The sequence below is a fragment of the Elephas maximus genome, chromosome 2 (assembly GCF_024166365.1).
Source record: "Elephas maximus indicus isolate mEleMax1 chromosome 2, mEleMax1 primary haplotype, whole genome shotgun sequence".
Taxonomy (NCBI): Eukaryota; Metazoa; Chordata; class Mammalia; order Proboscidea; family Elephantidae; genus Elephas; species Elephas maximus.
The window spans coordinates 82,008,788-82,024,510 of NC_064820.1; the positions used below are offsets into that span (position 1 = coordinate 82,008,788).

The following is a 15,723-nucleotide window of genomic DNA, read 5'->3' on the forward strand; positions in this document are numbered from 1 at the left end:
GCTGACCAAAAGTTTGGTAATTCGAATCTACCAGGCGGTCCTTGGAAACCCTGTGGGGCAGTTCTACTCTGTCTTATAGTGTGCCTATGAGTCAGAGTCGACTTGACAGCAATGAGTTTGATGTTTTTTGGTATTCTTTGTAACCTGCGTGCCTTCATGAAGCCTTCTTTGACCTTCCCACCTCCCTAACCAGAAATATTATGTCCTGTCTCTCAACTTCAGAGTCTGGGGGAAAGTGTCTATCAACCAGAACTCCATATCCAGCTAAACTATAAAACAAAAATGAATAATAGATATCTATACATCAATAAAGACTGAAAGAGTTTGCCACTCATAGACCCTCTCTGAATAAAAAGAAATGTTCTCAACTGCATACTCAGGGACCTATGTTCCTAGCTTGAGATCATCCATGGTAAAAGTATTTATACCATGGAAATCAGCAGATGCTACCAAGTAGGGCTCTTTTTTTTTTTCTCCTCCCTGGAGAATTGGCTTATTTTAGTGTGAATTGGTGACCCTGGTACATGCATATATGTATGTGTGCATGTTATTCACACACATGTATGTACACAAACATTTAGAACTATAATTGTTGTACAGTTAAAGCTATACTGCGTAAAGAGAAGTGAAGTCCTAACACAAGTTACGATGTGGACGAACCTTGAAAACACTATGCTAAATGAAATAAGTGAGTCATAAAAGGACAAATGCTGTATGATCCCACTTATATAAAATAGGCAATGTATAGAGACCAAAGCTTATTAGTGGTTATCGGTGGTGGGGGGTCATTGTTAGCTGTACTGGAGTCAGCCCTGACTCATGGCAACCCCATTTACAGTGGGATTGCACTATTGTGATCCACAGGCTTTTCACTGGCTGATATTTGGAAGTAAATTCCCAGGCCTTTCTTCCTAGTGTGTCTCAGTCTGTAAGCTCCACTAAAACCTGTTCAGCATCATAGCAACACACAAGCCTCCACTGACAGGTAAACAGCGGGTGTGCTTAAGGTACATTGTCTGGGAATCAAACCCAGGTCTCCTGTGTGGAAAATAAGAATTCTACCGCTTAACCACCACTGGGGAGTCATTACTTACGAGTTTCTGTCAATGATGGTGGGATAATTTGGGAAAGGACAGTGGTATTGGTTGTGCAACATGGTGAAAATGTCATGGAATCATACATGTAAAAATGACTGAATTGGCAAATGTTTTATATATATTTTTTTATCACAGTGAAAAAAAAATAAAAGCAAAAAAATTTTTTTAAACTACACTGTGGTTTACCAATCCTTCCTCATTGGGCTATTGGGGAAAACCCTGTGGTTGGAGTGGCTGGGACACGTGTTTCTCCTCACGCTCTGGACCTGTCCTCTTCTCTCAGCTGCTGGAATTATATTACCTTGTGACTCCCTTTTTGCTTATCTGTCCCTAGCAAACTTAGTCGCTTCCTGAAGAGCTACAGCTCCTGACCTTTTGGTTCAAATCACCAGCTGCTCCTTGGAAACTATGGGGCGGTTCCCCTCTGTGCTATAGGGTTGCTGTGAGTTGGAATCAACTTGACAGCAAAGGGTTTAGTTTTTGTTTGTTTTTATACTAATTGAAGATTTTGTGTCTGCAGGCTGTTAAAGTTCACTCTTTGAAGTAAGAATCTTCTGCCTTGGCTATACAGATGTCAGTAAATGCTCTCCTGTTTCTGTTCATGTTGCTGTTTTACACACTGGTGACATGCAGGCAGTAAGACTCTCCTGTATCAGGAACAGAACTCTGGGAGCTGCTGTTTGTGAATATACCTGCTGCAGATTTCCCTCTGCTGATCACTGCCTTGTTCTCACCGCCAGGGAGGATGAATTCTGGGGTTCTGTTGGGATAGTTGAAAACAGGGCACAGAAACCAAGGTCAGAAGTCTGGGAACATAGACCATGGATGAAAAAGCAAGCCAAGAGAGGAAGCAAAGTGTGGGTCAGGACTAGAGGAGTCAGTAAACTGAGGCACCGGGCTAGAGGTGGAGATGTGAGAGGCAGGGGTCTTGGAGAGGGCCCTTAGCACCCAGCTTGCAGTTCCTATTCTAAACTCTGCTGTCAGTCTACCTGAGGCTCAGAGCTCACCTTCCTGCTGAGCTAGGAAGACAGAGGTTAAGAAGCTGGATGCTGGCAGGGAACAGTGGTGGCTATGGGGGGAAGTTGAAGGTTTTTGCTGTCTTTAGGCAAGAAAACGATTGCTTCTAGCCTGAGTATTGCTTTTAAAACTCCATACGGTTACTCAGTGACCATCGCTTGTCTCCTGTTAAGATCACACGTGTGAGAGCATCTAGGATAGAGCTGGGACAGAGGGGCACTTGGGAAATGCTTACAGTCATCAGGTGTACTCCAGGTAGCATTTAAGATAGTCTGCCTCCCGACTTATAGACACCAATTGCAGTTGCATCGACTCCGACTCATGGCAACCCCATGGGTGTTAGAGTCGAACTGTGCTCCACAGGGTTTTCAGTGGCTAGGGTTTTGGAACTAGATCACAAAGCCTTACTTCTAAGGTGCCTCTGGGTGGACTGGAACCTCCAACTTTTTGGTTAGCAGCCGAGCATGTTAACCATTTGGACCATTCAGGGACTCCTACCTTGTAAGGTTAGCCACATAACTACTTCATGCTCACGTTGCTTACTTAGAAACACACGCAAGCAATGTATCCTTTAGGATCATATTATTATTTTTTGGAATGTACGCGCTTGCAGCAGGGCTCCCCCCCCGCCCCAGTCTCTTAGCCTTCCAAAGTGAGTCCCTTTTTATTTTATTAAAATTTTAGTATCTCATTTTCTGGCACTGGATGACTAGGTACTTTGAGAGCCTGGTTTGGCTGGAGGAACCATTAAGAAGTGGACTTGTGGATACAGAGAACCCAAGAGAGATCACAGGGAGAGTGAAAAATGTTATCAGTCAAATTTATCCTAATATATCAAATTGACTTCACTTTAATTCATTAACTTTTAATTAATGCAAAAATCTGGCATTGAGCTGCTTCTTAAGGAGGGGTGCGTATTTCAAACAAAACTGCCTTTGGAGTAGAGCGGAATGGGGACCCAAGGTTCGGGTACGCAGGAGAGCCAAACCTCTAGAGAGCAGTGATCTCTGGGGCAGCACACTTACTCTAGGCGCTAGCATCAGCAGGTACACCTCCCAGGATATGGTTTTGCTTTGAGAAAAGAAGCATAAGAGACTTGAGCATGTCACTTTTACCTAAAGACAGCAGGGAACCACTGGAGGGACTTGTCGCTAGTTGGTGGGTCAGGGACTCCAGGCTTATCAGTTGGCTTCAAGTTGCACCAGGCCCACTGGACAGATGGATGGACGGACCCACTCTCACAGGCCACCTCCCCCAGGAAGAGCAGGAGGTGCAGCCTTGCCCTCCGAGAACCCACACAGGTGCAGAGCGCCTCAGATGAGCGGCCTTTCAGGGCACTTTGAGTGTTCTTCTGACTGGTTTGGTGAGAAGCCAAAGCACCCAGCACCATTTCTTCACACAAGGATGCTGGGGTGGGGGTAGATGTTAACTTGCAGAGGAAAAGAATGTTGGGTGTTTGTGGTCATGTTTTGGAACTTGGGGAAGGGGAATGAAAGGAGAAAGGGAAATGTTTAGTGTCTTCAAAAGTAGAGTTGAAAGAACAGTTGTGCCTTCTTTGTTTTTTAGCTGATGAAGCCGCCTGCTGTGGCCCTGGGTCATTGTGTTGTCTTGGGTCATCTGAATTCTAATGCCTGCTGAGCATGTCTGCCCCACTGATGGGCGATGCAGAATGCTGAATGCGGGATAAGCTTCTAAGTAGTGGCAAAACAACTAGCCTTTTTTAGAAAAATAAAAGTGGATACAGGGAGGTGAAGCCAGGACTTTTAGCCAAATTAGTTTAGAGAAAAGTCATTTTTAGAAATCCAAGTGAAGTAGTTAAAAATAAAGACAAGTGTTTGCATTATGCTCACAGTTAAAACCAGTTAGAGGGTGTTACTCAGGGAACACAGAAGAGGCCTGGGCTCATCCCTAAGGTGGCAAGGCAGAGCCTCTTACGGTCATGGTGTGTTGTTCTCAGCTTATTTGTAGAAATAAAACTGAGATGAACCATTTGTTCATGGCAAACATGGGTGAGAGTAAGCTGTTTACCCCTCAGGCCCAAACATGAAGATGACAAAAATAAGATCTAAATATAGGAACAGCTCTTATACCATAAAAATGTGTTAGCTTCCGCACTGGAGAGCAGTGTTTACTCTCTTTAAAATCGTAATAGCCTAGCATGGTACCTGGTGCATAGTAGATGCTCAGTAAGTAATTACTGACCTGTTTTCTCCCATAAAATAGAACATGCCTATTGTAAAATTTCAGGCCCTTTAAAAGTAAAAATAACCCGAAATGTCAGCACTTACCTTTTGGGAATGTATCCTTTCAGACATTTTCAATGCTTAAATGTGCAGATGTTCTTTTATAAAACCAGCATTATGCTGGACATGTTTTGTAACCTGTCTCTATGTCAGTAAGCATGAGTTCTTTTATTGAGGGTCTGTGTAGTGGCTTAATGTAATATCCCACGTAAGGAAGGATTTGTAAGTTTGTGTGGTTTAAGACTTGACATGTCTCATATGCTGTCCTTTATTTAGCAGGCTTCTTCTGCGGAGGTACGCATTGGGCCCATGAGACTGACACAGGACCCTATCCAGGTACGGCTCCATTCTTCAGTAGGGCTTGATTGTCAGAGCACGTGGTTTGGGAGTACCATCTCATGGGTTTTCTGGTACCACAAGCAGATAGCCATCGTTGCCTCTGCACACGTACGTATGCATGTGTGTACATAGTGTATGTATATATATATATACCCATATTTGAATGTGTGTGTGTGTAAATGCTTATTTTTGTAACATCAAATGTGATGATTCAAACTGAAGACTCGAACAGAATCCCATCTCGAATAGACATTTAATAGGTAAATTTCTATGGTGGATTGTGAGGAAGGACAACTAGTCTGCCCAGCATCCTGCTGCAGCCAGAAAGGGATGCATTGTGGGGGTGGAGGGCAGGGCTTTGCCAGGAGCCACACCTTACTCTGCTTTTCGTTAGCTGTGTGACGCGGCATGTGTTGCGTCACTTCTCTGACCCCAGTGTTCTGTGTGCGATGTGGGGATGATAATGTCTCTGTCATGAGGAATTATGAGTTAAAGTAGCATCGAATGCCAGGAACACTGCCTCTCACTGGATCAGATGATGCTGAGAAGATGATAAAAGACCCTCCTTTCTTGTCCTGTGTGACTTGAGGGAGCAGGGTCCAGGGAGGGCAGGCCAGCCACCTGCAGAAGTGACCTTGCTCTAACGACAGCAGCTGGCGGCACAATGCCGTCAGCAACCACCCTCCCCGAGGTCCCTCCAGCTTCCTACGCACCCTTTGGAGGAGCATGTACGAAAGGAAGCTTGTACCCTTCAAAATAATTGTTAAATTCCCATCTGCATATAAATTATCCTGTTGGGGCTAAATAAGGGAGCCTCCTCCTTGTAAAACCTGGCTTGTTGGCATCTGGAGGCTTGTCCTGTACTCGATACCTGTGAAGATGCAGAAAGGATGTAAACCAACCAACGTGTAGATGAAAGTAAAAAATCAACCAAGAACGTGACCCGCTTGATTTATGAGCAAATGGAAAAGAAAATAACAAGATTTTACAGATGCTTGGAAAAGGAAATGTAAATCTAGGGAAAACAAAAAAACAAAAGGAAGAAATTTAGCTTGGGAAAATTTGATGAAAACAAATTTAGGAGCGGAGAGAGAAAAAATTAGTAAAATAAACATGAGCCACGACTATTTGTATAGAATATAAACAAGTGGAAAATTCCAGTAATCACTCTGGCGGCACGTACTTTGTACTCCAATTTTGAGTAAAGGCAGTGACAGATAAAGGAGTCGTTATCAGGGATTTATTCCTAAAAGCAATTTCTAGAATTTACACAATGATGCTCGGGATTGTGTAGTTTAGCTCAATCTCATTTACCTTCAATTTTGCTCTGTGCTGTACTGGCAGTAAGTGTCCACGATAAGGACGTCTTCTTCTTTATTAAGTGTAGTTTGTTAAATTGCAGAATATTTCAAATATTCATGAGTGTATGTGTATATATCCATAGCCACTTTTATCAAATATCAGCAGGATGCCCTATATATCTCAGTTTTTTATAAAAACAAAAGATGGCAGATGCCATTTAAGCCCCATATTTATCCATTTGCCCTTCTTCCTGTTCTCTCTAAAAGTCACCACTATCCTGAGATTGATTAAAATACGTATTTGCGTATTTTACTACCTATGTACATGTCCATTCATAATAATTATTCTTGCTTTGGATGTTTCCCAACTTTATTTGCAAAATGTCATGCTGCAGCCATCGTTCTGACGTTTTTCTTTGTTCAAAATCATTTGTGAGAACTATCCATGGAGAAAAATGAAGCTCTAATTTATTCACTTTCACTGATGTGTAGTATTATATTTGAACATATACCGGAGTAGCTACAAGGCCTTGTATGATTAGATTCTGGAATGCTGTGTGGTTCCTCTCTGCCTTCTCCCCGCAAAACTCAGTTGCCCTCAAGTCTACTATTCCTATTCATGGCAACCGCATGTGTGTCAGAGTAAAACTGTGCTCCTCAGGGTTTTAAATGGCTGGTTTTTCAGAAGCAGATCACCAGACCTTTCTTCCATGGCACCTGTGGGTAAACTCAAACCACCAACCTTTTGGTTAGCAGCCAAGTACGTTTGCTCCTTGTACATTGGTGAACCAGTGACTGGGATATGCAAAGCTGCCACAGAAATGTGCAGCGTCTCCCTAGTCTCATTTGTCAGCAGCAGAAACAGGGAGAATGGCCCCTGACTTGGTTCCATCTCCTATATGTCATAGAAGTCTAACTGGGGAACCTAATTTATGTCCCTAACCCTAACTGCAAGGGAGCCTCAGTATTGTAGTTTTTAGCTTTCTAGGAAGGCACGTTAGAAAAATGTTGGTGTGAACATTCAGTGCCAGTTCACCATACCCATTGTTCTGTCTTTACCAGACACCACACTGCTCTCTAGGGTGATTTCTAATTTTAATTTCTAATTATGTAACGCTGAAGACAGACAATGTGTTCTTGTGGTTTTTTTTGTTTTTTTCATTTTTGGAAGGCCTCTCCCTTGATTTCCTAGGAGGGTTGCAGGCATCACCATATCCACTCCAAAACCCAAACCAAATCCATTGCCGTCATGTCGATTCCAACTCATAGTGACCCTACAGGACAGGGTAAAACTACCCCAAGGAGCAGCTCATGGATTCCAACTGCCAACCTTTTGGTTGGCAGCTGTAGCTTACCGTAACTCTTAACTACTGCGCCACCAGGGCTCCAAAAAAAAAAAAAAAAAGTTAGGCTCCAACCTAACGTTATTTCAGTGCAAGGGAAATGCTCTAAGCACCTTCTCGGTAATACCACTTGCCTTCCATCGGATATGTGGCTATTGGTGCCCCAGCCTAAAGGCCCTTCTCACACCCTCTCTTGAATCACGTGCATTTGTAAGGAAGTCGTTTTTAAAGCTTGCCTCTGTCTTCTAATTCTTCAGATTAACCTCTTACCCTGCTAGAATCTGGACTTGCTAAGCACAGAGATAGATAGAAAAAATATATGTGTATTCTACTGTTTTCTGCTAGTGTTTAATGTTAGCACAATTCAAAACATACAGAAAAATTGCAGGAATAGAACAGGGGATCATGGATACCCTTTACCTAGATTCACCAACGTTTCCAAAGCTCGATTTGCTTTAATTCATTCCCCCTTGTTCTGTCTCTCCACACACACACACACACACACACACGTGTGCACACACACACTTTTTTTTTTCTGACCTGTTTGAGACATGATGCCCTATTACCTCTGAGTAAGTCATCGTGTATTCCTAAGGCATTTCCAAGAAAATTCTTTCACATAACAACAATCCAATGATTAAAATCAGGACATTTCATGTTGATACAATACTGTGGTCTAATCCATAGTCCATATTCAAATTTCGTTAATCATCTTAATGTCCTTTACAGCTATGTTGTACAGTCCAGGATCCAGTCCATAGTCAGGCATTGCATTTAGTTGTCATGTCTCTTTTCAGGAAACAAGACAAAACAAAACAAAACCCCATTGCTGTTGATTCCGACTCATTTCGACCCTATACAACAGAGTAGAACTGCCCTATAGGGTTTAAAAGGAGCGCCTGTTGGATTCAGACTACTGACCTTTGGTTCACAGCCATGCTCTTAACCACTGTGCCACCGGGGCTCCCACGTCTCTTTAGAATGCTTTAATCTGAAACAGTTCCTCAATAATGTATGTTTATTTATTTGTTTACTATCTTGGCTTTGATATTTTTTACTGCTGTTTTTTAATTGACATGTAATTGATGTAACATAAAATTCACCCTTTCCAAGTATGTAATTCAGTGATTTGAGTATATTCAAAAGTTGTGCAACCACCACCACTATCTAATTCCAGAACATTTTCATAACCTCAAAAAGAAACCCTGTGCCCATTAACAGTCGTTCCCCATTTCTCCCTTCCCCAAACCCCTGGCAACCACCAGCCTGTTTTTTGTCTCTGTGTATTTGCCTCTTCTGGACATTTTGTATAAACAGAATCATAGGATACGTGGTCTTTTGTGTCTGGCTTCTTTCACTTAGCATAATGTTTTCAAGGTTTATCCATGTTGTAGTGTCATGGATTGAACTGTGTCCCCCCAAAATATGTGTCAGCTTGGCTAAGCCATGATTCCCAGTATTGTGATTGTCCACCATTTTGTCATTTGATGAGATTTTCCTGTGTGTTGTAAATCCTATCACTACGGTGGATTAAAATTAGCAGCAGTTATATTGATGAAATGTAAAGCCAATCTCTTTTGAGACATAAAAGAGAGAAGTGAGCAGAGAGACAGGGGGACCTCATACCACTGATAAAGCAGTGCCAGGAACAGAGCACAACCGTTGGACCTGGAGCCCCTGTGCTGAGATGCTCCCAGACCAAGGGAAGATTGATGACAAGGACCTTCCTCCAGAGCCGACAGAGAGAGATAAGTTTTCCCCTGGAGCTGGTACCCTGAATTTGGACTTCTAGCCTGTTGGACTGTGAGAGAATAAACTTTTTTTTGTTAAAGCCATCCACTTGTGGTATTTCTGTTACAGCAGCACTAGATGACTAAGACATTGTAGTAGGTATCAATAATTCATTCCTTTATATTGTTGAATGAGAGCCCATTGTATGCATATGGATATACCACATTCTGTTTATTCATTTATCAGTTGATGGATATTTCATTTACAACTTTTTGGCTATTATGAATAATGCTGCGACAGACATTTGTGTATAACTTTTTGTGTGGATCTGTGTTTTAAATTTGGGGTATATACTGAGGAGTGGAATTGATGGGTTATATAGCAATTAAAAATTTTTTTAAGTTGCCAAATTGTTTTCCATAGCCACCATTTACATTCCCACCAGCAACATATGAGAGTTCTAATTTCTCTGTATCCTCACCAACACTTGTTATTGTTCACCTTTTTTGATTATAGCCATCCTCACATGTATGAAGTAGTATCTCTTGGTTTTGATTTGTGTTTCCCTGATGGCTAATGATACTGAATGTATTTTCATGTGCCTACTGTCATTTGAATGTCTTCTTTGGAGAAACATCTGTTCAAATCCTTTGCCCATTTTTAGGCAAGTTACTTGTCTTTTTATTGTTGAGTTATAGGAGTTCTTTATATATTCTGCACACCAAATTCCTCTCAGATGTGTGATTTGCAACAGCTGTTACGTGGGTTGCATTTTCACCTTCTTGATAGTCTCCTTATGATGAAGTCCAGTTCATCTATTTTTTCCTTTGTGTTGTTCATGCTTTTATTGTTATAACCAAGAAACCATTGCCAAATTAAATGTCATAAAGCTTTACCCCATGTTTTCTTCTTTTGAACTTCTAAAATTTTCTTCTAAAGCTTATTTTGTAGTTTTCTCTCTTAAGTGTAAGTCTGTGATCCATTTTAAGTTACCTTTTGTATATGTTGTGAGGTAGGGCCCAGCTTAATTCTTTTGCATGAGGATATCCAAATGTCCCAGTGTCATTTGTTGAAAAGACTGTTCTTTCTCCTATTAAATTGTCTTAGTGCCTTTATAAAAAATGAATTGACCATAAATATGCAGGTTTATTGCTGGATTATCGATTCTATTCCATTGGTATATATGTCTGCCCTTAAGCCAGTAAAACACTTATCTTGATTATTTTCACTTTGTAGTGAATTTTAAAAGTGGAAAGTATGAGTCCCTTGATTTTCTCCTTTTTCAGGATTGTTTTGCTATTCTTGATCCCTTGCATTTCCGTATGAGTTTTAGGATTAGCTTGTCAATTTCTGCAAAAACAGCAGCAATTTTAATAAGGATTGCACTGAATCTGTAGATCAATTGGGGGCTATTACTATACTAACAATTTTATTTCTTCCAGTCCATGAAGATAAGAAATTTATTTAGATTTTCCTTAGTTTCTTTGTAGTTTTCGGTGTACATATCTTGCACTTGTTTTGTTAAATTTATTCCTAAGCATTCTTTTTTTTTTTTTTTTTTAAATTGTGGTAAAATTTCTGTGACGTGAAATTCACCATGTTAAATTTATTCCTAAGTATTTTATTCTTTTTGGTGCTATTGTAAATGGAATTGTTTTCTTAATCTTTGTGGATTGTTCATTGCTAGCGTGGAGAAATACAATTGATTTTTGTATCTCGATCTTGTATCCTGCAACCTTGCTAAACTTATTAGCTCTTAGTAGTTTTGTGTGTGTATATGTGGATTCCTTAGGATTTTTTATATACAAAAGCAAGTTATCTAGAAATATAGTTTTACTGCCTCCTTTCCAATCTGGGTGCTTTTTATTTCTGCCTAACTGCCCAGCTAGAACCTCCAGAACAATGGTGTTTTAGTCTTGAAAGAAACTGCCAGGATCTTTGTGCAAAGTAGTTGTATCATTTTACACTCCTACCAGCAATATAAGAATTCTGTTTGCTCCAAATCCTTGCTGATGTTTGGTGTTGTCAGTTTTTTTAGATATTCTATTGGTACATTTGAGCTCATTGTTAAGGCTATTGTGTCAGTCAATCTCACTGAGGTTTTCCCTTGTTTCTGATGATCTTGTCCTTTACCAAACATGTTGTCCTTCCATAGCAACTGGTCCTAATAATGTGTCCAAATTCAGCAAGTTGAAGTCTGGCCACCTTGCTTCTAAGGAGCATTCCAGTTGTTTTTCTTCTTAGACCGATTTGTTCATTCTTCTGGCTGTCTGTGGTATATTCAGTAGTCTTTGGAAATAACAGTTCAAATGCATCAATTCTTTTCTATTGTCCAGCTTTCCCATGTATATGAGGTGACTGAAAATACTATGGCTTGGGCCAAGTGCATCTTAGTTGTCAAAGTGACATCTTTGCTTTTTAGGACTTTCAAAGGGCCTTTTGCAGCAGATTTGCCCAGTGCAGTACATCATTTGATTTCTTGCCTGTTGGTTTCATAAACGTTGATTGTTGATCCAAGTAGATGAGATCCTTGAAAACTTCAGTTTTTTTTTTTCCATTTATCATGATGTTTTTTATCAGTCCAGTTATGAGGATTGGGGCATCTTTATTTCAGCTCTGAGAATTTCATAATGTTTTCCTTAATAGAGTACCAATCCTGCTGTGATCCCTGCACTATTCTGATCATGTGGGGACAGGACTAGCCCTCACTTGGAAACTCACATCGTCCTGTTACTAAAGTTCAAGGAGGTTTTGGCTACTTGTAACCAGAGTCCCAGCTATTAACACCATCAAAAACAAAATTCTTATTCATGTATTTTTAACTTTTCTCAATGAGATATGCTTTAATAAAAACAATTGCCTAAAGAAGGCAGTGTGTCTCAAAGAATAACTCTTGAATGGTAGATTCATGGAATTTTTCAAATCCCAGCATGCTAGTGCCAGTCTACTCTGCCTTATCTAAGACTCACCTTCCAGAGAAAGCAGACAGTCTTGTGATTTTTTTCTAGCACAGCTCAGCAGCTTTGGTGTATGACTAGAGAAAGTATGTAGTGGGATTGCTCAAAGGGTGAGGTTTTTCAGGGAGCACATGGCAGAGGAGAAGAGAATGAGGGAAGTGAATGTGTTGGTAGCAGAGCTTCCAACCAGTTTGTTCCTGTTCAAACCCATGTTGAGAACTTGCATTTCCACTCCCAGATATACTGAATCACAACCTACAGTTTAAGAGGACCCCCACGTGATTCTTATGTATGATAAATTTTGAGAACCACTGCTCTACTAGTAAGGAGCCCTGGTAGTGCTGTGGTTAAGAGCTCAGCTGCTAACTGAAAGGTCGGTGGTTTGAACCCACAAGCCGCTCTGTGGGAGGAAGATGTGGCAGTCTGCTTCCGTAAAGATTATAGCCTTGGAAACCCTATGGGGCAGTTCTACTCTGTTCTATTGGGTCACTATGAGTCAGAATTGACTTGATGGCAATGGGTTTTTGTTTTTATTTTTGCTCTACTAGTGGTTCTCAGAATTGATCCCTAACCAGCACCATTAGAGTCATCTGAGAACTCATTAGAAATGTAAATTAGCGGCAGAGGTTTGAACTGGAATGAACCAGTTCAAAGCTCTGGTTGATAGGAAAGTGGTTAAAAGTGATGAACTATGAGGTCCGGGGCTGCAGAGCAGTGGTTTTCCACCTTGGCTGTAATTTGGAATCACTGGGGAAGTCTTAAAAAGTACTGATGGTTGAGTAATTGATTGATGTAATTGATTAGGCGGCTTAGTCATCCCAAGTCATGAAAGCTCTCCAGGTGATTCTAATATTTAGCTAAGGTTGCAAACCACTTATAGAAAAAAAGAAATGAAGTTAGATAAGGGCTGGTAGACTAAAGAGAGAATGAAAGGACAAGTATTGGAGATCACAGATATAGTAGGGCTAACATAGACCTATTTCTGTGTTTCAGAGATGTTTGCTTTGTTTGTGAGTCTACTATATCTTCTTTGGGTTCTTAATATTATAGCTTTCATTGTTATGTGTTTGAAACAGATGGATGCATCAAAGCACCATCTTAACTGGACATTTTTAAGATTCTTAAGTGGCTAGTCAGTCTTCAAAGTCAAATGAAGGTTTGCTCACTGTCTCTTACCTATTTGGTGAATTTCTTGTATTAGAATTCCTTGAAAAAATAGTAGACAACAAAAAGATAACAAACCCAACTTGGAACCAGGGATGCCGTTACTACTTGAAAAGCCTCATTCAAACATAGTTTTACTCATTGATCCATCCACTAAGAATCTCCTGAGCGCCTACTGTGTCCAAGGCTCCATGGTATTACTGTCAGGGATATAGAGATGTTTCCTGACCACACTGGTGGGTTTTATTGTTTGTCACACTCTAACTTCAGGGGGCATTATGCGTTTGCTACTAATGTTAGAGTGTCTTAAAAAATCTAAGCTCTATATAGGGCCTTCATTTGTGCCCCCTTCTTTGAGAAAAATATTCTGTTATTTCACTGGAATGCCAAAAATGTTAATTAACTACGTCAGCCAGAGCCCTTAGACTTTGTAAGAAATTGCTTGATGACGATATTTCAGGATGTAGTTCCTTCTGAGGGTGCGTTTCTGAATTCACTGGGGAGACTGCTCCCATATCAGGACATCTGAGGTGGTGCCCCACATCTCCACCCCGACCTGGCAGGAGGAATATTAGGAGTGGAATGGTTAGAAGTACTGAAGGGAAGTGCAGCATGGTCCGGCCGAGTACATCTCTCCTGGGTGAATGGATATGACTCAGTGAAAGTTGTATTTTTCAATCTTGGCAAGAAAATAAAAAGTAGGGAAAATATCTTGGGGCAGTGGATTCATATCAAAGTGATATCATCTGAAAATCAAGTGGCCTTTTTTTTTTTTGTCAATGCCTGGAGTACTTTTAATTCCCCGGTGGGTAGAACTGATGTGTTTCTCTCTGGGGAGAGCTATCTCCACTCCCTTCACACTGGGCTTTCCAACTGGACTTGGAGATGGGTTCACAGCTGTGGCCTAAGCTTTTTCCTGGCAAGGCAGCACATATTCTTCCATATTGTATGGACATGGATTTTCCTGGAACCTTTATATACTGGGAATTTGATATATTGGAGATCAAATGTGTGAGTGGTAGTAGTGTTAAGACTCAGTATCTCATTTGCAGTCAGCATCGCGTCCCTCCTGTTGTCCTACGGCTGCTATTACGTTGTGCTCTTTACCCAACCTAGCAAGCTTCATGGAACCACAGAATTGTTAGGAATTCTGGTCAAATATTTTAGTAGGTAAAATTAAACTGAGACTGGGTTACCTAATATAACGGTTGCACAGTCTATGGGGTCAGGCTGACCTTAGTTTTAATCTTGCTAGCTGCATAGCTTTGGACAAGTCTTTTAACCATTTGAGCCTTGGTTTTCATGTCTGTGACATGGAGGTAATGTCCATCCCAAAAGTTTTTAAAAGGCTATTAAGTGACATAGTATAAAGTACATTTACTGTAACCACTGGCCCTTAGAAAATTCTCATCAAGCTATAGCTGTTACTAGCATTAGTTTCTTGGGGACATTTAAGGAACATTCCCAAACGATTTTTTCCAAATGAACTGAACCTTTTCTCTGATCAAATTCGCCAATTTAGTATCATGTGGATGCAACTTACATGATCTATATGTGTGGTCTACTCTAGAAGCTCCTTGTTACAAGGGTTTTCCTTATGCCAGACGGAGTATTCTGAAAATTGGATATTTAATAGCAGATGTTGATGATTCCTCTGGCGATGTATAGACATACTCAGAAAGAACACTGATAATAATGAACACATATTGCTTTCCTTCTTTAATATAAGAAAGAGTAGTTTTATTTTCATCTTTTTTGTATTTAACCTACACCAGAAGAAATAGTTTCATTCTAATTTAACAAAAGACACATTATTGCTATCCTCAAAGATATTTTTCTGTGCTTGTAAAAGGAGTGATTATGAAGATTTCCAGCAAAGAAGACAACGTCAGTTTGAGGTGTGAAAAGATCACTGAGGAAGGAGCTGGGAGATGTGGGTTCCAGCTCTGCCATGCTCCCCAGAGTCCCTTCCTGCTCTGAGAACTCCGGAGAGTCATGGCCCCTGTTTCTGTCATTGCGACTGGTACCCTCCAGTCAACTGCAGCCCCTACATTAGCTCCCCACAGCCTCTCACACCAGGCCCCTCCACCTCATTCTCCTGGCCCTGTTCTAGATCAGCCCTTAGTTCAGCATTTTAGTTTAGGGTAAAAACTGAATTAAACTTTGTGGTTCCAGGAAGGTTTAGCTCAAGTTCTCCCTGGAGATAGAGGGATACCCTGCATGTCAGTCTTTTTAGTTACATTTGAAAAACAATACAGTTAGCCCCTGCTTTGCACAGTTCCAATATGTGCAAATTCAGTTACCATGGTTTAGTTAAATAACAACAGGCCTCCAACAACATGGTTCAAATTTCAGTTGCCACAGTCTACTAACTGTAACTGCATAAAGTATAAACTTTGCCATTATCCCTTCAGCCTATGAATGACTGTGTCAATCACAGATGTGCATCATGATCAGTGACCAACTGTGTCACTTCTTTCAAAGTGTTGGCAATTGGTCTCTATCTATAAATCATTTTAAGCAGAGACAGC

At 40.8% G+C, this 15,723-nt stretch overlaps 1 protein-coding gene across 7 annotated transcripts in view; it reads left to right on the forward strand.

Moving 5' to 3' along the window:
* The window catches only part of PDE8B (phosphodiesterase 8B), a 310,368-nt gene that overhangs the window by 147,282 nt on the left and 147,363 nt on the right, over window positions 1-15,723 (forward strand). For 4 of the 7 annotated variants that reach the window (XM_049866271.1, XM_049866314.1, XM_049866286.1 and 1 more), the window contains one exon: window positions 4,637-4,693. In XM_049866271.1, the coding sequence (XP_049722228.1) occupies window positions 4,637-4,693 (57 nt within the window). Of the gene's footprint in view, window positions 1-4,633; window positions 4,694-15,723 lie in introns of all 7 variants that reach the window. The other 3 variants (XM_049866266.1, XM_049866276.1, XM_049866306.1) reach the window with 1 other exon arrangement.